Source organism: Nuphar pumila, chromosome 4 (genome assembly GCF_984573655.1).
Source record: "Nuphar pumila chromosome 4, dmNupPumi1.hap1.1, whole genome shotgun sequence".
In the NCBI taxonomy this organism is placed as follows: domain Eukaryota; kingdom Viridiplantae; phylum Streptophyta; class Magnoliopsida; order Nymphaeales; family Nymphaeaceae; genus Nuphar; species Nuphar pumila.
Window position 1 is genome coordinate 111,921,239 of NC_143252.1, and position 25,465 is coordinate 111,946,703.

At 38.6% G+C, this 25,465-nt stretch overlaps 2 protein-coding genes and 1 long non-coding RNA gene across 3 annotated transcripts; all 3 read left to right on the forward strand.

The window, feature by feature from the left end:
* Positions 1 to 11,885: 11,885 nt before the first annotated feature.
* LOC149840594 (uncharacterized) lies at positions 11,886 to 12,405 on the forward strand. The gene is made up of 3 exons (XR_016431572.1): positions 11,886 to 11,914; positions 11,994 to 12,123; positions 12,208 to 12,405. It is a non-coding gene; the product is annotated as an uncharacterized LOC149840594 (long non-coding RNA).
* Positions 12,406 to 12,951: 546 nt separating this feature from the next.
* On the forward strand, positions 12,952 to 14,187 carry LOC149840595 (uncharacterized). The gene is made up of 2 exons (XM_090005096.1): positions 12,952 to 13,173; positions 13,996 to 14,187. Exons 1-2 carry the CDS (start codon positions 12,952 to 12,954, stop codon positions 14,080 to 14,082), a joined length of 309 nt encoding a protein of 102 aa, XP_089861222.1. The 3' UTR covers positions 14,083 to 14,187.
* A 5,135-nt stretch (positions 14,188 to 19,322) lies between these two features.
* Positions 19,323 to 25,103, forward strand: LOC149840596 (uncharacterized). The gene is made up of 2 exons (XM_090004487.1): positions 19,323 to 19,611; positions 24,129 to 25,103. The coding sequence occupies exons 1-2, from the start codon at positions 19,323 to 19,325 to the stop codon at positions 24,497 to 24,499; spliced, it is 660 nt and encodes a 219-aa protein (XP_089860613.1). The 3' UTR covers positions 24,500 to 25,103.
* The last annotated feature ends 362 nt before the right edge of the window (positions 25,104 to 25,465 follow it).

Consider the following 25,465-nt stretch of genomic DNA (forward strand, 5'->3'; position numbering starts at 1 on the left):
TGACCATTTTTTACTCATTCCTAGTGCATTTGATTTTGACGTCCTTACCTTTGGAGTATGGACCTTTCAAAATCTCTTACAACACACGTAATGATGAATGAACATTCAATGAACTTATGTCCAAGTGTGTTGGAGAAGAAAAAAGATTGAAAGAAGAAAAGATACAAAGTACACATATGACTTCTCATGTCTTCAAGGTAGGACCAAAGAAGAATACATTCAAGAAAATGTTAGAAAAAAGTCAACAGAAGACAAGTCTTCTTAGAGCAAGCAATCCGACTATGCTCCCATAAAGTGCTTCTTTTGCAAGAAGAGAGGACACAAGAAAGCAGATTGCATAAAGTACAATAAATGGTTAGAAAATAAAGGTAATTTAAAATTTGTTTCTCATGAATGAAATTTATTACAAATTTCTGAAAATAGCTAGTGGATTGACTCTTGTGCTACTGTTCATATTTTCAACTGTCTACAGTTCTTCATGAACAAAAGAAAATCAACAATGCATGAGAAGAGCATCTATTTGAGGAACAAGATGTGTTCACATGTGAAGAGTGTTGGGACCTGCAGGATCACTTTAGATACAGGCGTAGATTTGGATCTTCATGATGTCTTTTATATTCCATCATATAGTAGAAACTTAATTTCAATTTCAATATTGAATAAATTTGGATATTACTTTAAATTTAAAATTTTCAAGTTATTCATTTACAAAAATTCCATTGAAATTGATTTTGCATTAGTTTATGATGGTTTGTACAAATTAAACTTGAAGATCCAAATTTAGAAGTCTTTGACTTCTGAATACGCATTGGTTGGAAATAAATGTAGCATGATTAATAATAAATCCTATATGCTTTGGCATCGAAGGTTGGGTTATATCTTTGAAAAGAGAATAAAAAGACTTGTAAATGAAGGGATCTTGAAATCTCTAGAATTTACAGATAATGACTTGTGTGTTGATTGCATAAAGGCTAAGCAAACAAACACATATAAAGAAGGTGTCAAACATAGTAGTGATATATTGGAGATAGTCCATATTGATGTATGTAAACCTTTTACCCCCCTGTTATACTGGCAAAAAATATTTTGTCACGTTTATTGATGACTATTCACGGTATATGCATCTCTACTTGATTTATGAAAAATCTGATATTTTTCAGATGTTTAAAAAATTTAAGAAAGAAGTAGAGAAACAAATCAATAAAATTATTAAGATAGTCAGGTTTGATAGAGGTGATGAATATTATGGTAGGTTTACTGAGTTGGGGCAAAGAGAATGACCATTAGCGCAATTTCTTAAAGAGAAAGGCATTGTGCCTCAATATACCATGCCTGATACTGCCTACCATAATGGTATTGTAAAACCCGCAAAATTTTCGACAATTTTCAAATTTAATAAAGGTTATAATTATTGAAATGGACACGATAAAAGGATGAAGAGTCGATCCAAATGGATCAAGCAGAACCAACAATCAGATTAGAATAGTATATAGGGATTTGGATCTTGGATGGAGTCGAAACCCACTTAAAAACCCAGTTTCAAATTTATATTTATAACACCCCATTTATTTTTAATGAAAATTCAAACAAATTTTTTTTATTTTTTATTTTATTTACATTCAACTAAACAAATGAGGAGTCACCAAGAACTTCAATCTTATTCCATCATAACAAAGATTACTACATCAAGTTCAATTGTCCAAAAACATTAAATAGAAATGTAGTAGTGCCATGACCGCCTGACGATACCGCCTTCCCTCACTCTGACTGTTCATTTATTTCTTCACCTGAAAACAGTAAACCACAAAGGAATCAGACTACCACTGTCTGAGTAAGTGATACAATTCAAAATACATATGTGCAGTGTCATGTGAACAAGTATGTATGAATTATGTTTTAACCGAAATTCAGTACTTATGCAACCATACTTTTCTTTTTTTGTTTAGACCATCATGTCTAATGTGATTTCTGAGTAAGAAATTCTATGATTTCAACTTTTCAGGTTTTGTTCCACTGGAACCCCTATCGGTCTCATTAGTTATTACCACATTTATTAGTTTGAATCTTCAATTCATTCTTACCATGTGGGTACGCACAAACATTCGACATCGTAGCGGACCGAGATTATACGGGAGGCCCGTATAACTAGTCGTACGGATACCCAAAAGGGGCACGATGCTTGACCAAGAGAGATCCCCAATTGGCAAGAACTAGCATTGAATGCACCAATAACTCTTCTGCAAAAGACTCAGACCCACCACCTAGGACTCACTGGTGGTCCTGGTTCCCTAACTTCGAGGACTGGGGACCGGGTGAGACGCCTCGCTCTCACAACACAAGAATGTCCCACGGAGTGTGTACCAACCACTCTCTCTAAAGTGGATCATGGATCCGGTAACATACACTGTGATACAATGTACCCAGAATTCGGGAATCCAGTAACATACACTGTCATGGTGTACCCAGAAACCCAAAGAGAAACCAGTAACATGTACCCTATTTCGGTATACCCAATTTTCGTAACTTGTCTTCTTTGTATTATAATATTTATTATGTATGTCTAATTTGATGAAGTCTTCTTATGCCAGTTAGCTTACCGGATTCACATGACTCTCCTGACATATAATTCTATCTCGAGTTATACCATCCTCAGGTCATGCTCTACGACCCCTTTCGGATGAACGAGCATTCCAACTCCTTTGGTTCTCACAACCATGTGCCTACCACCATGGTTCGCCCACATGAATGGTTCACATTAAGGAAGTGGCCACAACAGCCCTTCTGCATAATACAATAATGATTATATACTTACGCGATATACTATGGAAAAGAGGGTCCATATATGTATATTTATTTATTTATTTATTTCAGCAGTTACTGGTTATCTAACATTCTACCCGTCCACTTTATTAAAGCCACTGTACCCGGTATGACTCTGCAACCAGATTGATGTGGTACCACGGAAAGCAGTGGTTTCGGTCTGCTGACTCACCACTGTGAGTTTGTTAACACAAGACATTGGCCACAGTAGAATTCGGTTCTGCTGAACCTAAACACACCAGCCACCACTATCAGTCCAGACCAATCGAACTGGACTCCAACTGTCATGGCCCAACAACGTGCCATCTAATTGACCTATTGCTGGCTGCAATAGCAACTGGTTTCAAATTAAAATCCCGTTATGTCATTAAGCGAACCACAACCGCGTCTTAAGTTCCAACAGAAAGAAGAGAAAGTAGAAAAAAAAAAGCCCAACGTGTGTGTATATCCATCTGGTTGTTGTATGTAGTCAACCTAACTCCTACGTGTGTTATTATCATTAGGATGGTAACTAAATATTACCATTTGAACAGGTAATCGTTGAGACACCCTGTCTGGACATAAGGTCACTTGAAAATTTCCTCTTAACACTATTTCATATACTCAGTAAGTGTATGGATTAGTTCAATTCCCCATGTACACACTAGACACTCAACTAAAACCAACCAGTTGGTGATCTGAATATTTTTTTTCTTTCTTTTTCTCTTTCTCTCTCTCTCTCTCTATATATATATATATTTACGTTGGAATCTGATTTACTTAACACCATCCATTATACGGTAAAAGTCCAAAGGCCAATTCCATTACTAACTACATAAACCAACCTTATACAATCTGGTAGTTTGATGGTATAACTCAAATACAGGGATATCACGATTAGTGAGAATTGTGTTCTGTATACATTGAGTGATACACACTATGCTGCACTTGGAACTAAAAAAAAAACTTCACCATAAACCGATCCAGAAAAAAATCTCTTCTATTAATTCATATCATCATCCAAATTGAGTTTCTAGACCTCTTACAACATTAATTTACTTGCAGCTCTCAATGAAGTGTGAGCAAGATATGGAATAAAAAGAGTAAGGCTAATAAGCCTACCAGATTTTTCAGTAAATCATATTAAGTCCCACAATTGGAACTAGTCACTCAGGGTCTGTTTGCTCACTAACGGGGTTGCGACACACATAACCCCATCCGCAACTGGGTTCTAAAGTTTGAACTCTGCTCCATTGTCGGATAATAGTGAGGATGCCCTGACGTCTACATTGCAAATGGCCCTTCTTTGACGCATTTTAATTTCAGATTACTTGAAAATGAGAAATTCAACACTAATGTTTAAATCCATGCTTAGATCATACATGTAACCCGTTTAAACCAAACTATACGAGAAATATTCCCCTTTTTATTTTCTAGATTTTTTTTTAGGTCTAATGGTTACTCAATTTCAGAGGAGGGTTTGAACTACCGAATAAGCAAATCCATTTCACGATTTAGGAACACATTACATTACAAATATGTATTTAGTTGTGTATCCCCTACCTCGTGAGAGCGTGAATCCACCAGAAAAATGCTCGCCTTCCTCGTGGACGTTCGGTAGCCTTGCACCAACTCCTTGCCGGAATCAATGGTGGGAGGTAATGAATGTGGGAAATCGTCTAGCTAGCTGGAGCCTTGAGAGGGACAAGGGAAAAACTGGAGAGAGAGAAGGAGGACCATACAGTTGGGCTGAAGGGGGAGGCATGAGAGAGAGCAAGAGGGCTTGGGTTCCAAGGCACCTCGTTAGTTGTTGTAGGATTTAAAAAAAAAAAAATGTAATATTAATTTTGTCTTTCATTGCAGCCTTCCGAAAATGGCTGCCATTATTTTCCTTTTCTTGAAACCCCTTCCCAAATGCTGGACTATTGGGCTTCCAAGGTGGCCCAACGTTCAGTCCCTCTTAAAAAAAATCGCCCCTTCATCTTGATTAAATTCTCATTTATTGACACTTTGATTTTTTTTTCTTTTGTTATTTGTTACTTGGTTGGGCTTCCCAGTTGGGAAAAACGCCCAGCCGTTCTTTCCTCTAGGCGTCACCCTTTCCCCATTTAAGTCATCTTAAATGGGAAGGTGAAACGCCCATTTAGAAAAAAATTTATCGTTAATCTTTTAAAAAATGCTCTTAATTATTTATGCCCTGGGGATTTGAACTGAGGTCTCCATCCCAAGGGGTAACGAGCCCCACCAGTGCACCAGGTTATGTTTCGTTGCAATACCTTGCAACAATAACCCTTTTGTCCCCTTTTGACGCATTTTAAAAAAATGGCGCTTTCTAAAAAAAAAAATCGGGTGTCCACGAAGTTTCGAACCATACTCTCTTCTTGTTGAGGCAACCCACCATCCCAGTGCGTTAACTCTTACTTGGTTGTACTTCTTTGTGATTAAAAACTACTTCAGTGATGGGCGATGTTTTAAATCGCGTAAGTATGACATACAAAGTGGCGAGCGCACTGTTCATGAAGAACCAAGTCCCGAGAATTATAAATCAAATTCAAAATACATATGACTAGTAAATCCTCGAATTTGGGACCCTAACGAGGAAAAAACCTTGTTATTTCATGTGAATTACTGGAAAGCATATATAATTCGGGTATGGTCCTGACGATGGCGATATTCGCAAGAGATGATACTTTCGAGATGTGCTTTGCGAACGTAGTTGAAATTTGAAACTGGATTTTTAAGTGGGTTTCGACTCCATCCAAGATCCAAATCCCTATATACTATTTGAATCTGATTGTTGGTTCCGCTTGATCCATTTGGATCGACTCTTCATCCTTTTATCGTATCCATTCCAATAATTATAACCTTTATTAAATTTGAAAATTGTCGAAAATTTTCACTACAAGAAAATAGGTTGTTAGCGACGGACGTTAGCGACGGAATCTTTCCGTCGCTAGTTAGCGACGGATTGGCGAGCGACAAATATTCGTCGCTATTATCACTGAATCTTATGAAAGTAGCGACGGAAGATAGTCCGTCGCCTAGTCCGTTGCTAATTAGCGACGGATGTTGCGACAGATTGTTTTGTCGGTACGATCGCACCATTTACCGACGACGTTAGCGACGGAAACTAGTCAGTCGCTAACTAGCGACGGATGTGGCGACAGAATATAATCCGTCGCTATTTTCGCGAATTTGATTTTACGTTGGCTTAGCGACGGAATTAATCCGTCGCTAAGCCGTCGCTAACTTTCGAATAACCCTAATCCCAACCAGGTTTTCCTTTTCTTCTTTCGCTGCTCCTGCGCCGGTCCCGCTCCCGCCGTTCGCCGGTCCCGCCGTTCGCCGGTCCTACCGTCCGCCGGTCCCACCGTCCGCTGGTCCCACCGTTCGCCGCCCGGAGAAAGGTAACGCCCTCCCCCTCCCGTTTCCGGCAAGGGGTTAACCCCCTGCCGGAAACGGCAGGGGGTTAACCCCCTCCCGGTTCACGCAGGGGGTTAACCCCCTCCCGGTTCACACAGGGGTTAACCCCCTGCCGTTTCCGGCAGGGGGTTAACCCCCGTTTTCACACAGGGGGTTAACCCCCTACCGTTTCTGGCAGGGGGTTAACCCCCTCCCGGTTCACATAGGGGGTTAACCCCCTGCCGTTTCCGGCAGGGGGTTAACCCCCATTTTCACGCAGGGGGTTAACCCCCTGCCAGAAACGGCAGGGGGTTAACCCCCTCCCGGTTCACACAGGGGGTTAACCCCCTGTCGTTTCCGGCAGGGGGTTAACCCCCGTTTTGACGTAAGGGGTTAACCCCCTGCCGTTTTCGGCAGGGGGTTAACCCCCTTCCGGTTCACGCAGGGGGTTAACCCCCATTTTCACGCAGGGGGTTAACCCCCTGCCATTTCCGGCAGGGGGTTAACCCCCTCCCGGTTCACAGGGGGTTAACCCCCTCCCGTTTCCGGCAGGGGGTTAACCCCCTTCCGGAAAACGGAGGGGGTTAACCCCCGCGTTTTCCGACAGAGGGTTAACCCCCGCGTTTTCCGGAAGGGGGTTAACCCCCTGCATTTTTCGGCAGAGGACCCTTGCCCCTTGCCTTTCCGGTAGGGGGTCGACCCGGGCAGGGGGTCGACCCCCTGTCGGAACAGCAGGGGAGTCGACCCCTTGTCAGAACAGTTTTTTTTCCGTGGTGACTTCATTTTAAAAAATTGTTTTTTTGTGCAGATTTCTCAACGGAACTCGCTTGTGCCCCGCCACCCGTGGTAAGTAAGTGACAAAAACAATGCAAATCGGGTAAATACCCGTGGTGAGTAAGTGAGGCAAGCGCATCACATGTTATTTAATTTATTGAATGTAACACTTTATTGTTCACACACTCACTTAGTTGTTGATATCTAGGACTGCTTTGTTGGAGTTCGGAGATCATGCTGAGCATAATTTTAATGTATGAATATGCAAGTGTTCTTATTTTTGGAGTACAGAGTCCATGCTATGCGTGGTAGTAGTTAGTGGGGTATTGAAGTGTGTTTGCTGCAGGTACATGTTTGACATTTGTTTGATATGAATTATTTCGATGTATTGCAATGTTTGATGTGATTGTATCCATGCTTACATGTAGTTACTTTCAATTTGATTATGTCTTCCATGTGAAATTGTATACTGAAAGCATGCTTCAAATGAATGTATCGTGTCATGAATAGTTTGCACATGAAAATATTAAGTTATCAATGCATGCATCATAATTCTTGTGATTGTATGACATCATATATTGCATGATAAATTTGATATTTTCTTCATCATAGCATTTTGATGGTTCTCTTTTAACTGGTTAGGATACTATTCGTAACATCATACGACAGAATGACTGCAAACCGTGAATGGATGTACCGTAGGATAGTGGACAATGAGTTATCGCATGAATATATGGATGGTGTCGACAGTTTTATTGAATTTGCAACGGCAAGTGTCAGTACGGTAGATCCCACAGGTCGGATTAGGTGTCCCTGCAAGATTTGTAAGAATAATCGATTTGTAGAACCTCATGGCGTTAGACATCACCTATACAGGAAGGGTTTTGTGAGTGATTATCAGAACTGGACGTTTCATGGAGAAGAATTTAGAAACGATTTTGATGCACGGGTGAATGTGGTGCACGATAATCCATATACGGATTTGATATTTGATGCTGCAGGAACAGAACTGGGTTCTGCTATGAGTTCTAGTGATGTAAGAACTGCCGTAGATGAAGAATCACCAAACGATGCAGCTAGTAGATTTTATGATTTAGTTAAAGATGCTGATGAGCCACTTTGGAACGGTTGTGAGAGTCACACTATCTTGTCTGCAGTTCTTCAACTAATGAATTTGAAGTCCGAGTATAATTTGAGTCAATCATGTTTTGACCGTTTGTGCATGATTGTGAAGAGTATGTTGCCTAAAGATGAGAAATTGCCACAAAATTTCTATCGTGCGAAAGTTATGGTCAACGCTCTAGGTATGGGTTACAAAAAGATTGATGCTTGTCCAAATCACTGCATGTTGTATTTCAAGGAGCAGGAAAATGACATATCATGCCCGTCATGTGGGCATCCTCGGTTCAAGCCAAAGACAAGAGGCAATGGTAGCACGAGATCAAAGGAAGTTTTATACAAGTCGCTCCGCTACTTTCCTATCACTCCTAGATTGCAGCGATTGTATATGTCTTCAAAGACAGCTAAACACATGAGATGGCATGCAAATAAAGTTCAACACGATGAAAACAAGATCACGCATCCTGTTGACGCTGAAGCTTGGAAGCACTTTGATCGTACTCATCAGAACTTCGCAATGGAAGTGCGAAATGTTAGACTCGGTCTATGTACAGATGGATTTAATCCATTTGGGGGTAGATCAACTCCATACTCATGCTGGCCAGTATTTGTAACTCCATACAACCTTCCACCAAGCTTGTGTATGAAACGTCCAAATCTTTTCTTGTCTCTGTTGATCCCTGGTCCGACCTCACCTGGCCAAAATCTTGATGTATATCTAAGGCCATTGATTGATGAATTAAAAGTACTGTGGGATGACGGTGTTACCACGTATGATGCCCACAAAAAACAAAATTTCAACATGAAGGCCGTTGTTCTATGGACAATCAGTGACTTCCCTGCATATGGTATGTTATCTGGTTGGAGCACACATGGGAGGTTGGCTTGTCCGTACTGCATGGAGGATTCCAAAGCTTTTAGATTGAGGCATGGAAGGAAGCCTTGCTGGTTTGATTGCCATCGTCGATTTCTACCCAGCGATCATCCGTTCCGACGTCAAAAGAATGCATTTACAGCAGGCACAACTGAAATGGAAGGTCCATCCTCAAGATTGTCTGGCATAGAGATTTTAAGAAGATTGCGATACTTTCCAGATGTATTAACAGATGCCCGCAGTCCTACACCCTTCCGTGGATTTGTGAAGGAACACAATTGGACGAAAAAATCTATTTTTTGGGAACTACCGTATTGGCCGACCCTATTGATACGACATAATTTGGATGTGATGCATGTAGAGAAAAATGTGTTTGATAATGTGTTCAATACAGTAATGAATATTAAAGGAAAAACGAAGGATAATCCGAAGGCCCGTATGGATTTAAAATTAATATGTAAAAGACCAGAATTGGAACTCAAAGAGTATAATGGCAAAGTACTGAAACCAAAGGCGAAGTACGTGCTCGGACCTGATCAAATAAAACATGTATGTCAATGGTTGAGACAACTGAGATTTCCAGATGGATATGTCTCTAACATTGCTCGGGCTGTGAAGATTGACGATGGACAGTTATATGGGTTGAAGAGCCATGATTGTCATATCTTTATGCAACGATTGATACCCCTAGCATTCCATGATATGTTAGACAAACCTATATGGGGGGTATTGTCTGAGTTGAGCGGATTTTTCAGAACATTGTGCGCATCGGAGGTCATTGTATCAGATGTAAAGAATCTCGAGGACTCTGTCATCACCACTGTTTGTCTGTTAGAAAAGATATTTACGCCAGCATTTTTCGATGTTATGGAACATTTGATCATACATTTGCCATATGAACTAAGGGTTGGTGGCCCTGTGCAATATCGATGGATGTACCCATTTGAAAGGTATATGTTTTTTTATATTTGTCTCTTTAATGACAGATATTTAAAATTTGAAATGTATATTCTTGTCAGATGCATGTTCGACCTAAAAAAAAAGGTTCGTAATAAAGCAAGAGTAGAAGGCGCTATTTGTGAGGCGTACACTTTAGAAGAGATTTTAAATTTCTCATCTATGTACTTCGAACCTCATATTTCAACACGTTACACATGCCCGCCCCGTAACGATGATGGAGAACAAGTAACTGTAGCTGACAAGCTGTCGATATTTCAACGACTTGGGCATGCATTTGGTAGTTGCCGATCAAGGCTATTGACAGATCGAGAGCAAGATGCAGCACACATCTATATTCTTTTTAATTGTTCAGCGATCGACCCATACATCGAGTAAGTATATGTATATGCAACTCAATTATAAATCCTTTTATGTTCTATATGTGGATACATGGCTCGGTAATATAAGTATTTGTGGTTTGCAGACGATTTGATCTGGAGTTGCAAAGCAAAGTTTCACATCTCACTAATGCAGAAGTACAAAAAGAACGTGAAACTAAGTTTGTGGAGTGGTTGAAACAGTTGGTAAAGAAGCTAACATAAATTTTGTACTTATAAACAACACTAAGTTACTTAATTGATCGTGATCACAATAATTGTTTATGTCTGTGCGTAGGTTCGCCATGGTGATGTTAAAGATTAAGGAATATGTGATTTAGAAAATGGTCCGACCAAAGTTGTGCAATGCTACAACGGGTATATCGTAAATGGTTATCGATTCCATACAAAAGACTACGGTATAAACAAATCAACGATAAATAGTGGCGTGTGTGTCAAGGGTAGCAACTACGGTGAAAATGAACATGATTACTACGGTGTTATAGAGAAAATAATGGAGTTGACTTACTTAGGCATGAATAACAGGGTTACGGTATTCAAGTGTCATTGGTTTGATCCAACTGCAACAAGACTCGACAAAGCTTCAGGCATTGTGGAGGTGAATCATAAATCCAGGTTTGGAACATATGAACCATTCATATTAGCCTCGCAAGCTCAACAAGTTTATTATACTTCATATCCGAGTATAAAAAAGTCAGATAGAAATGAATGGTGGGCAGTTTGCAAGGTGAAATCCAAACTATACCCCGAGTATGATCAGTTACAAGAAGATGAGTTAGCTGAAGACAGTGATTACTATCAATCAGATGATGTCTGTGACCTCGCTTATGGTCACGATGTTGCGCATGATATGCATGTCATATCTCCATTAGCTGATGAAACATTCATAGAGGAATGTGATCCAAATGATGTACCAAGTGGATGGGCAAACAATGAAGAAGAAGAAGAAGAAGAAGAAGAAAGTCAAACTAGTGACGAGGAAGAATTCTCAAGCTAGTGAAAAAAATCTTATACTACAAACCTCTATTTAAATGCATTGTAATACTTGATGTGAGTTGTATTGCAATACTTGGTGTGAATGATTAAAAATTTTATTTCAATGTATTGTAATACTTGATACGAATGATTCGAATGCATTGTAATTTATCTGAATGTATTATAATTTATGCAATTAACGAATGATTTGAATTAGTGCAATACTTGATGTCAATGATTTGAATTATTTGAATGCATTGCAATGCTTGATGTGAATGACTTGAATGCATTGTAATACTTGATGTGAATTATTTGAATGTATTGTATGACATATGTTATTTGTTAGAATATGGTTCGTGGAGGTTATAGTGGTCGCTCATCCAGTAGTAGCCAGGCTCAACCTTCATCTTCACGGGCTCCTGTGATAGGTATATCATATAACTAATTAGATGCTTGATTAGTTCAAATGCACATTCTGAGAACTTGGTGTGTATTTTTTTACAGATGATGTTGCGCCTGTATACGACCCACCTACACCAGTTGATCGCACAAGTCAACAGCCAACACAGGAAACAGGGTCTTCACAGGCTGGCACAAGAAGACTCATTCGAATAGTGTATATCGATAATCGACCGTAAGTATTTTGTTTTCAATTATTGCATATCTTTTAAATATTTTATATTGATATTTACTGTGTAACAATTCATGTGCAGCACGAGGTTTGAGCCACAAGAAGTAGTACGGGAGATTAGGAATTCACTTCTTCAACATCTACCAGAACCAGTTGCTCAATGGAAAGAGTACCCAAAGGAGGTATTAGACAGATTGTGGTCCTCATTCATGGTATACAGTTGTTCCTCATAGTTAATGTGTTTCATATTTAATTTATTTAAGCAATGTCTACTAACTTTCTGAAAATATTTGTAGGCTTCGAATCGCTTTGCAACTACGGTGGAAGAAAATGATGCAAGGAAGGTGTGGCAGAAGGTGACTGCCAATCGATTTGCAGACATGCTGCACACTATGAAGACTGCAGCAAAAAAAGCATCTGGCGTAGTAGATGATCCATTACTGTGGAAGGGCCATGGTCCTATTACTATCAGGAGAGATTACTGGGATGAAATGTGCGATATGTGGGCGAGAGATGCATTTAAAAATCGCTCTGCGAAGGCTTCACAAAATCGATCGAAGATGCCCGAAGCCCATCTACACACAGGTGGATCTAAGACATTTGGGAGCCACCTAAAGAAAATGGTAACTCATCAATATATAATATTAATTTTATAAGTATAGTTGCAAATTTGTGTACTAAATCTTTTGTCAGTTAACTTCGCAGGAAGCAGAAAAAGGAGGCAGTGTACCATATAAGGATGTGTTTGTAGAAACACATAAACGGAAGACCACGGGAGTCTTCGTATCAGAGAAGGCGAGAACGACAACGGTATGTATTAATTCTATTAATAATCATTGCAATATATATGCAAGTCATCATAATGTTATCATTAATTATTAATGAATACTTTAAACATTATTTTGTAGGAGGCATATGAGCAACAAATGGTAGAGCGATATGGTGAAGACGCTACTCAGCATCCATCATTTGATCCTACAGCATGGGTGACTGCAGCAGGTGAACCCAAAAAAGGTCGCGTGTTCGGGTTTGGGAGTAATATGAACACTTCACCAGTTATTGGTTCTTCCAGTTACGGCTCACCAACTTCTTGCGCCGACATAAGCTCCAAGCAGCCGACTATTCTTTCCGGTGATGATGTACGCGAGATCATTAATGAATCACTGAATAACTACTTCCAATACACCGTCGCCCCCTTTCTCCGAAATGAGATCAAGGCCGCTGTTCAGGATAGGGGATCTTCGATTCCAGGTCCCTCTCAGGTATAATCACATATATAGTTTTTTTGACTATCTTAAAGCACATCTGAGCATGGTAGAATCACATATAGAGTTTTTCTAGATGCCTTAGAACACATATGAACATGCTATAATCACATATTCAATTTTTTTACTGCCTTAGCACACATATGAGCATGATAGAATCACATATATATATATTTAACTTTTTGTCTGTCTTAGAGCACATATGAGCATGATAGAATCACATATAAAGTTTTTTTGATTGCATTAGAACACATAAGCATGCTATAATCACATATTCAGTTTTTTTACTGCCTAAGAACACATATGAGCATATTATAATCACATATTCTGTTTTTTGACTGCCTTAGCACACATATGAACATGCTATAATAACATATAGAGTTTTTTAACTGCCTTAGAACACATATGAACATGTTATATATCATTTATGATAGAATCACATATAAAATTTTTGGCTTTGCCTGCCTTAGAGCACATATGAGCATGCTATATTCACATATTCAATTTTTTTACTGCCTTAGCACACATACGAGCATGATCGAATCACATATATAGTTTTTTGCTTGCCTTAAAGCACATCTGAGCATGGTAGAATCACATATAGAGTTTTTTTATATGCCTTAGAACACATATGAACATGCTATAATCACATATTCAATTTTTTGACTGCCTTAGCACACATATGAGCATGATAGAATCACATATAGAGTTTTTTTATTGCCTTAGATCACACATGAGCACATGATAGAATCACATATAGTGTGTAATTTATTTCATTATATTTTGTTTATCAATACTGACTGTTCTTTTCTTGTGTAGGCTGCTAGCGATAATCAGAGTAGTGGAGCTGAAGGGACAGATAAAGACAATGAACAAGAAGACGCACAAAATCTTGGCGATGATTAGAGGACTGTGTTGAAGAAGTTCTATTTTTTTTATTTTTCCTAATTGTAATTGTTGAATTGTAAATAATTAAACTTCTTAGTTTTAAGGTGGAACGATTAATTATTATAGATACTTGTTATATGAATTTTTTTGTGTGGTTTGTTTTTTATTTACAGGAAATATAAATTGTACAGGAAATATAAATTGTACAGTTCTCCGTAATTAATTTTTAAATAAATTTTTTTTGATTTTTTTTCGTTTTTGCGACGGATTAGCGACGGATGATTCTGTCGCTATTCATATTAATCTAGCGACGGCTTAGCGACGGAATTAAATCCGTCGCCACGCCGTGGTCGCCGTTTAGTACCGGCGGATTGGCGACGGAATATAGCGCTCGTTATTCCGTCGCAATTAGCGACGGACTTGGCGACGGAATTATTCCGTCGCCAGTTAGCGTCGAAATATTCGCGACGTAAGCATACTGTCGCCGCGTTGTCGCTAATCCGTCGCTAACATGGTTAGCGACGGATTAGCGACGGAAGGTGGTCGTCGCTAATCTACTGCTCTGTTGTAGTGTTTGTGGGTTTTACAGGTATAGCTGAAAGAAGAAATCGTACGCTTAAAGAAATGATCAGAGCCATGTTGAATTATTCAATACTTTTCGTGAAGTTGTGGGCTGAAGCCTAGAGGATTGTTGTGCATATTTTGAATAAGGTTTCTACGAAATTTGTGCATAAAACTCCCTACGAGTTGTGGACAGGTAGAAAATCATCACTGTCTTATATGCACATATGAGGATGTCCTACAAAAGCTAAGTTGTATAACCCCCACATTAAAGCTTTTAATCCAAGAACAACCAATGGATATTTCATTGGTTATCTAGAGAGATCAAAAGGATACATGTTTTATTGCCCATCTCATTCACCACAGATTGTTGAAATGGATAAGGCAAAATTTCTTGAAGATGGTTCAGTAGGATTAAGTGCACTTCAAAACCTTGGTTTTGAGGAAATATATGATCCAGTCTCGCCACCTGTTAAGGAAAACAATGAAAGATACCACATTGTTATCCCTAATGATGATGTGGTTGATTACCCGGTTGTTGATGCACAAATCCAAAGTGAACCTATTATGGACAATGCAGAAGAGCACGAACATGATGGACATGTTTAACCTGAGCCTGAAGAATGACCTGTTTGGAGATTCATAAGAGTTAAAAAATCTGCTATATATCATGATTATGTGGTGTACCTTCAGGAGCCTCATGATTTCATAGATATAGATGATGATCTGTTGACTTTTATGGAAGTTGTTGAAAGGAAACAATCTTCGCACTAGATAAAAGCCATAAAAGAAGGGTTCTATGGCTAAGAATAAAGTATGAAATCTTGTTGAGTTACCTAAGGGAGTAAAACCCGTAAGGTGTAAATGGGTTTTTAAGACAAAAAAAGACTCCAAAGGTAATATAGAAAGACATAAGACAAGATTGGTTGTTAAAGGGTTCACCCAGATGAAGGGTATTGACTATAATGAGATATTTTCTCATGTCTCAACTAAAGAGTTAATGAGGATAATTTTAGCCCTCGTAGCTCATTATGACTTAAAGCTACATCAGATGGATGTGAAAACAACATTCCTCAACGGGGATATGAATAAAGAGGTATACATAGAACAACCTCTTGGTTTATCTGAAGATGATCGTTTGGTTTGCAAGCTTAAAAAATCAATATATGAACTTAAATATGCCTCTCCGACAATGATATATTAAATTTTTCCAAGTCATTATGACTTTCGAGTCTACATAAAATATTATTGATCAATGTATATACCTTAAGGAAAGTGGGAGTAAGTTCATTATATTAATGTTGTATGTGGATGACATTTTGCTGACAACCAACGATATAAAGTTACTTACATAGACAAAATTGTTTTTTGCATCACATTTTGATATGAAAGATATGTGTGAGACTGCTTATATACTTGACATAGAGATCCATCGAGACATAGCAAAAAGCTTTCTAGGTCTCTCCCAAAGATCCTACATAAATAAGGTATTAAAGTGATATAGGATGAAGAATTGTTCTCCTGGTACAACACCTATATCAAAAGGTGAAAATTTGAGCCTAAAGAATTTTCCATAAAACAAAATTGGCAAAGCACAAATGAGTGTTTATCCATATGCATCAATTGTAGGCAGCTTGCAATACATGCATAGTTGTGCACATCCAGATATTTTCTTCGTAGTAAGGATGCTTGGTAGATTAAAGTCTAACCCAGACATATCCTATTGGAAGGCTGCTAAAAAAATATTGTGGTATTTGTAAGGGATAAAAGACTATATATTGACGTATCATAAAATTGATCACCTCGAGGTCACTGACTACTCAAATGCGGACTTAGGATGATGCCTTGATAGTAGAAAGTCTACTGCTGGGTATGTCTTCTTACTTGTTGGGGGCACGATCTCTTGGAGGAGTGGGAAGCAGAGGACCACTGCTGCTCACACCATGGAAACAGAATTCATAGCATTGTATGAGTCTACTTCGCGAGCCATATGGTTGAAGAACTTCATATCACAATTAAAGGTGATCGATTTCATCGAGAAACCACTGAAGGTCTACTGTGATAATGAAGTTGTGGTGTCTTTTTCAAATAACAATAAAAGTATTACGTTATGTAAGCATATGAAATTAAAGTATTTTATTGTTAAAGAAATGACAGAGAATCATCTAGTGCATGTTGTTAATATTGGTACTAAATAGATGATTGTTGATCCTCTTATTAAAGGGTTAACACCGAGATTGTATTCTGAACATATATTAAGGATGAGCTTGTTAAACTCTTTTTGACATATGCATATGAATAAAGTTATCACATTCAACTTATTTATTCTCTTTATGGTTGTTTGTTGTTAATCTCATAAGGATTAGAGATTCAACTAAGGATCTATATAATAGATTTGTAAAGACCAATCTATTCATCAAGTTATTCTCATAAAGTTTTCTAGTTAAGGGTTTATCGTTGGGACAAGTGGGGGAATGTTGGAATAACCTACTTTTTACGTGGTAGTTACCCATGTTTTAGGACTCTTTAAGAGGTGTCCCTTCCGATAAACATAAGGGATTAGTGAAAATAATTAAGATAACTGTTCCCTAACTAAAGACTATAAAACGGGTGTTAATGAGAAACCCAATCAAGTGAGATCAAGAGAAAAACACAAAAAAAGGGTTAAGGTAGAAATTATCTTTTCTGAGCATTTGTCATAAAGAGAGGGAAGAAGAATCCTGCTCCGATTGTTGAAGGTAGTTGTGCTAATTGAAGGGCTGCAATCCGACTGAGGAGAGAAAGTTTTCCCCTACTTCTTTTCTGCAAAACACCATCAACCGTTGTCGGTTCTCAATGGCTTCTTCAGGTACACCTCCATACTCTGTTTATTCACACACTCAACAGGCTCATCCATTTTCATATGAGAATAGGGTCACACCACCCGCCTTGGAGAATGAATTTCCTGCCTATATGCAACTTCTTGTGAAAGTTGTCTCCACTGGCTGGTGTCTAAACACATCTCTTTTTTTTTTTAACTCCAAGAAACCACCTTAGGCACAAAGACCTAGTTGCACTGGCTCAGCTGTACTACGGTCTCTATCCATGTTGGCGTAAAAACTTCGAGGACTTACCCCTCGAACCCCGAGAGTCACCAAGCTTCAGCTTACACATGGAGATGACACCTCATGGGATATGAACCTATCTAACAATCTAGGCCCCAACTCACTACGCCAAACACATCTTAAGCTAAAGATAGTAAAGATCCATAGTGTCATCTTACTAGAGCATATATAATGTTCTCCAAATTATTGAATAACCTTAATACATTTGTACATTCTTGAAACCACCTTCAAAGTAAGAGACTTGGTTGCACTGGTCAATGTCTGTCAACTTACTGTCGCTTCTTCAATGGTGTAAAACCGTTTCACACCCCTCGCTCCCTAAGAGTCATCTTGCTTTGGATTATTAAAGGGTGGTGAAAATGAGAATAAAACCTCGACCACCGGTCCAGCAGCCTCGGCCCCATCTAGTTGTGCCAAACCCCTTTGGAGTTATTAAAATTTTGCTTGCAATTTGTCAAAAGTTATGCTTTGATCACTTGTTATTGACCAAGAAGATTTAAACTGCTACTTGCAGTCCAAACATTTGAACCACTTATTTTATACAATATAAGCTAAAATATATTAAAAATATATTTATTTACTACTTAAGGAGTTCATATGAGCTGTGCCAACCAGGAAGGATCAGGTGCAATGTGATTGTATACTTTTAGCATGTTGCTGCATCTGATCACCTTCCATTTAGGGGTGGCAATCAGGTCGGGTTGGCGGGTCGGGTTGGCGGGTCAGCATACCTCAACCCGAACCCGACCCGTTTATTAAACGGGTCGGCTGTGGCAAACAAGAACCCGACCCGTTTAATAAATGGGTAACCCGACACGACCCACCAACCCATTTAATAAATGGGTTGGGTCGGGTAAACGGGTTTTCAGGTTCGCGGGTCAGGTTGGCGGGTTGACGGATCGGGTTGGCAGGTAGGCAGGTTGGCGGGTCGGGTTGACGGGTCGGGTTGGCGGGTTGACCCACCCGCCTAACCCGTTTATTAAACGGGTCAGCCGGGTTGGCGGGTTGGCATACCCCCAACCCGAACCCAACCTGTTTAATAAACGGGTTACCCGGGTCGACCGGTTTATTAAACGGGTTGGCTTAAGCCCAACCCGAACCCGCCTAAGAGGCGGGTTGGCGTTTCGTGTCAGAAATTGCCACCCCTACTTTCATTCTTGTGATACAGCCTGTTAGCTGTGGGGCCCAAGAATGGATGGAATGTGATCAGGTTCAGCAGCATACCAAAAGTATGCAATCAGATTGCACCTGATATTTCCTCGAGCCCCTATTTTTCATGTTTGACACATTGAGCCAATTTTATGAGTTTAAACAAGCTCTTTACTGGCTGAACCATAAGCAGCTCATCTGGTTTCCCAGCCTAAAGTTCAAAACGAATCATGATCCAGACCAATGTATTATAAAGGCTTTAACCGGATCCGAATTTTGATCCAAGCTCGAGTTTAACTTCGGATTCGATTTCGTGACTTGTACGTTTCCCTTCTCCCAAACAAGCCCTCAAATCCTCAAATGGGAAAGTGCTCGAGTCCAGAGAACGCCCTCCCTTCTAAGTTCTCACTCAAAGTCTTCTCTCTCTCTCTCTCTCTATTGAGGATGATCCCTCTGCTGGTTCTGGTACTATTTGTCGAGGTGGTGGTGGCATTGCTGCTTATGTTCAATGCAGGGCCACTGAGGGAGTTGGCAATGAGGAGTCTGGATCAGCTCCAGACGGGCAGGGGAGCTACCACCATCATCAAAACCCTGGCCATCACCATGTCTCTCATCCTGCTGTCCAGCCTCATGAGCATGGCCAAGATTGGGAAAAAGGGCATCAAGGTTGGCACCACAACCCCAATGGATCAGGTCCTCTGGAGCACCCACCTTCTAGAAGCTTCTCTCATGGGTAATTCACCTTTCCACCCCTTCTCCTTACTCATCTTCTTTTTGATTTACCATTCTTCATCTTGCTTAAGTTTTGATATGCTTTTACCATGTGGGGTTGTTTTGGTTTGTGGTTGCATCATTTTTGGTAGTTTTGTCTTAGTAAAAAAAACATTATTGCATTGTCATGGTCTTTTTCTTTGATGGGTTGGTGTTTTTCCCCCATCCGTTGGGATGTTTGTTTTCATTTATGTATGAGGTAGAAATTACAAGAACACATAATTGGATATGGTGGAAATGAAATTTTGCCCAGTGAAAATGATGTAAACACAAAGCTCAACCCTTAGGAGTCAGGAGATGGGGAATATTGGCATTGATGGGATCTATATCACTAAGGCTTCACATTGAAATTGTTCTGGTATATGGTCTCCTAGGATTGTTTTTCGGACTGGGATTGATTCGGCGGAACGTAGAGTGGTGTCGTGTGTATCCATCAATTCCGTCATAAGCGCTTGGTGAATGGATTTAGTGTAGACATGGTGGGTGTAGCTGTTAGGTGCATTGGTAAATTGTTTCAGTTATCAAGCAGTGAGTTGGTAACCAGCTCACTTGGACATAATTTAACAGTTATATCACGCGTGTGAGAGATTGCAAGTGATTTTGGTAGTTTCATGGAGCAAGCAGTCAAGTAGGGAGTCAGATTTTGTGGTAGAGGGCGACGCTGAGTTGGAGGAATGTGCTCTTCTGTTTTGAAGAATGTAGCTGATTAGAGGAGAAGCGAGGAAGCGGCAGCATCTTCTGGTGGGGGTGTTGGAGGCTAGAGGTCCATTTTAGTCAGGTCCTAGAAAGGATTTTTCACATAGGACTTTACCTTCTTGTGTCTTCTTTCCTCCCTAACCGTTTGTATGAAATTGAATCCTGCATCTTAAGTTGAACACTTTAACCTTGTTTCAAAATCAAAGTCAAGAGTTATTCATTAATTTCTTAAATTTTCAAACATTGATAGACTGCCAAATACATTGTGTTTCATTGATTTATTTCAGTTCAACATTAAATTCCAACTTCAATTCTAAATTTCAAATTCAATTTTTCAAACTTTAATTCTAATTCCAATTGACAATTCAATTATAATTTTTAAATTCAAGATTTCAATCTTGATTGAAAATTCAAATTCTAAGTTTGAATTTCAAAGTCCAATTTCACATTTCAAATTCAATTCTGATTTAAAAGTTCAAACTTAATTTTGACTTCAATTCCAAATCTAAAACTTTGATTTGAACTTTCAAATGTCAGACTCAACATGTTTTCCAAGCAAATTTTCTATTTAATGACCGTCAATGTTTGCATTTTTGTGTTCAAAATTCAGAATGTTAAGAGTGGACTGTATGGATGATATGGCGGTGGCAAATAAGTGTGACAATGACTTCGCGATGTTCTAAAAAATCACTCTAAATTTGTGTAACTAACAAAAGTTTCCAGTTATGTTAAGAAGGGATAGTGGCAAATTTTGAGTCCAAAATATATGTGAGAGGACAATAATGCTAAAGAATTAATTGCCGTAATGACCTGTTTCAGGTTTATGCATCCTTAGGAGAAGGCATAGTTCACCAAAGCCAACTGAGTGGATAGATCAAGAGGGCACATGAATCAGATTGAGATTATTTAAATTGTTACTATGAAGAACAATAAAGGCTTATGAAGCAAGAAACCATGTCAGTTGAATATCTTTTGTTTTATTTTCCTGATTTGAGGCTTCATTGATCTATTTGAGTCCAAGTATTTTCTTTTTATTTTTCAAATCTGTATAAGAGCAAGTATTTTTCTTTTTCTTTTCGAAATTTGTTAATGTTCATGAATACAAAAAATTTGTTGGCTTTGGGTTACACATTGAGCAGGTGTTGTACCATTCTGTGAGGGTGCTATTAGGCAGACGACTGCTTATAGTGCAACTATGTCACATGAACGCTGCAATATTCTTTTCATGCTTATTGTATGTCTGTCCTGTCAACAACAGTGCAAATTTGGTGGATGTTTCAAGTAGTTCTTCTCGTAGTTTTTATGCACATGCATAAGCATTTAAGTCAATCACATTGTTAGTGGATGAAAGTTTTGACATGCAGACACGGATCAAAGAAAGCATGAACAAATACACTCATTTAAACCATAGTCACCTATATCGTTCAAGGTATTTTCTTGGAGAGATTTTCAAAAGTTGTTTTCTCTCGGGAAAATCTTAGGATTTTAAAAAATTGAAAAAAATATAAATAATAATAAAAAAAGATAAGAAAATAATATTATTGCATTATTTTTCTTGCAAAAATATAAAGAAACATGTTTGAAAATGTTTTAAAATATAAAAAATATAAAATGTAAGCTTAAAACTTAAGAAAATGAGTTTTCCTCAAAATTATCGCGATACTATTGCAATATATTGCTGATAATATTGGCTGACCTTAAATAGCCAATATTATCACGATATTTTCAACATATCGGCGATATCGGTTACATTGATTTAAACATATAATGTACACCAAGTCATAGTTTGGCGGCTGGCCACTAACTTGAGTTTCTTATCATTTAATCATTGAGAGCCAAAGAAAATAAAATTTTATTGAGAAAAATGAGAAGATACAAAGGAAGCTTTTGGTGATGGGTGGTCACCCTGAACCAAAGTAAGAACAGATAAGAATAGATTAAATAATTTTTACATTTTAATTTGACATTTGATCAGGGCAGACCTCTCTGTTAGATACCCAGCCAAACATATCTCATTTGGCTAGATTACTACCCACAACTCCTCAAGGCATGCTGGATTTGACTTGTGAAATAAACAAACAAACAAACAAATAATCAAAAGTACATTGGCTCATACAGTTACACTTTTGGTGGTGCTGTTGTGTCATTGATATAAATGATTAGAATCCTTGCTTTGCATTGGAACCAACATTTCTTTGTGTAAAATATATACAACCTGTTTGCAAAATTTCAAAATCCTTGCTTCCGTTCTCATTTATCTTATGTTGCTGGCAGTCTTTATTCACATATTATTCTGGCAACATGACTGTGGTCATAGCTTAACTTAAATATGGAAATGGCCTTTTTAAGTTACATTATTTTTTTTACTCATTACCCAACCCACGAAATCAAATCATGCATCCTGTTGGACACCACTTGCACCAAAAACATTGCCAGTGTGTGAAGGATTTGATCAGAACAATCTTATTTAAATTTTGAAAAACCATCATGTTGGCTTCACAAATTTACATCGAACACATAAAATGCATACAAGCTCAATCACAGGGACAAGTTTTTAGTACTTTACTGATATTGAATGTGAACTGGCTGAACCATTTACCTGAAGGTAATCAATAATCAATTGTCGGAGGAGGATCCCGTAGAAATTGTTCTGTATTCTCCCTTTGAACCATTTACCTGAAAGAAATATTTAAAGCACCGAGTAGTCAGTGAAACGTTTATCCTGAGTTGCAGGCAGATGAACAAATAGTTACCTGACTTTTTTTTGAGCTGTTCTGAAGCAAAATTTCTCCCTGTTTTATTCATATTGCTCATAAACCAGAGAAAATGCAGTTCTTAGACGGGGGAAGCTTATTGATATCTCAAAATAGTCTTTAGAACTATAATAGAACCATCAGGTAAGAGCTTAGACACGGATGCTTGACAATGGTTGGATGAGTGAAAAATGTACTGCAAGGGCTGAGTAATGAGTGAAACATCTTTCCTTAACAATTTAGGAGAAAAATTAATCTTAAGTTAGGGAAATTAGGTTCTTAGATGGGGGAAGCTTATCAGTATCTCAAACTACCTTTTACAACTACTGTTAAGTGTTAACCATAGGATATTTTGTCTCCATCCATGTTTATTACTTATGCAGTATTTTTTTGAAAAATGGAAGCAAAAACGTATGATTATATAGGTTGCAAGAACTCCTATGCTTTATGTTCATTTCCCATGATTCTTCTGAATTTTTCATTTCAGACTATCTTTTCTTCATGCTTCATGTTTGCGTTGCTATTTCTGTTTCTTGCATTTTTTCCTCCCTTTCCTGGGGCATGTTCCGCCTGCTGCTTTTGCGGCTCAATGTATCACAATTCTCTCATGCTTTGGGCTATGGTTATGGTCACTTTGAGTGGGATTGGTGAGTCATGAATGGGTAGTGTTGCCAGTCAATACAGAAATTGATATGGTTGCCTACAAGTTGAGTCAGAAAGAATCTCTTTTCTGGAACAGTGATCGGTCATCACAACCATTTCTTTTCCTTTTTTCTTTTTCTTTTTGAGGAAAAAAAGGGTGTAATGGAGCTGTTGATGGCAGATTCATCTGTTTAGGGCTGCAATCTTATTTGACTGCTAATAATGTTGTGTGCACTTGCATTAGGGTTCATTAAAATTTTAAATGTATCAGCTGACCGGATTTCAAGGGAGCTGATCATGGCAACTGTGACTGATATGTCTAGGCATGATTTGAGGCACAATATTGAGTCCTAGTGGAGTTCTGAAGAGTTATACATGTTTTTTGCAGGATTCTCTCTTTTTCTAGGTTTTATCATTGTTCGCTTGCATCACTTTCTTAGAAAACTAAGCGGTTCTCAAATAGCCCTCAGCACTTCAAAATTACATGCCAAAAGAATTCAGGAAGAGTGTTTGCTCCTCATGGAAAAGGAAGAGAAGGCTTCTCAAGAAACAAAGACTCTGAAAGAAGAGATGTCACATCTAATGGAGCAATTACAGAAACGGAAAGCAGAATCTGAGGAGAAGGCAAAGCAGTTGCAGGCTGCAGAATCTAATGTTCTTGCCCTTCGGAAACAGTCTGAAGACTTGCTTCTGGAATATGACCGACTGCTAGAGGACAACCAAGCTCTTCAGAGCCAGTCACTTATGCTCAGAATGTGAGAAGCTTCATGAGTTCAAGTATTCTTCTTTTTCCACACATATCATTAAGCATTGCATTAGCCTTTATTTGATCTGGTTTGGTTGCCAATCTTGGCAATTCTGCTGTTTGTGGGAGGGAAATGGTTTGCCCATGAGCAATTCAAAGTTTGCAGCTTCGAGTTTCTTGGAGTTCATAAAAGGTGCTATTACATTTTACATAGGTATAGCGGCTCTAGCACCAGAAATGGTTTGAATCAGTCATCATAGTCAAGGAAGTTCCTCTAGTAAATTCAGGAAGTGCATGAATTTTGATGCAGACACAATGGGGTCTCATGACACCTTCATGGTGAATATGTGGAAGTGGGGGACTTCATTTTGTCATACTGTACCTGTTCTTGGTGACCAGCAGCTGAACAGGTTGCTGATCTTCTTGTATTGTTTTGTTATATAGTTGAAATATAGGAAACTTTTAGCTAGTGTGTGTATGTATGCTGAGTGTATTATGTCCAAGTAGTGGGGGACTTCATTTTGTCTTACTGTACCTGTTCTTGGTGATCAGCAGCTGAACAGGTTGCTGATCTTCTTGTATTGTTTTGATATATAGTTGAAGTATAGGGAACTTTTAGCTAATGTGTGTATGTATGCTGGCTTTGAGCACAGTTTTTTTTTCTGGGTCGGGTTAGAGATTTCATTTTTCGGACACAATGAACTTAAACCCGACTACTTGTTATTTAGAGAACCTAGTGCCACCTTTGCTTATAGGCCTGTCAATGGGTTGGGTTTGAACCAATCCCAACCTAGATCAGGTCTTATAGGACGCCAGATTGAAACCAATGTAGGCCTGATTAGTTATTGGGGTTATAACCATAGGAGTGGTATATGAACTCAGGTCTGGTTTGTAATATTTCAAACCAGATTCGGGTCTGACCCGACTTTTAACTAAGGTACCTAAAATTTCAATATAAAAAATAAATATTTTTACCAGGT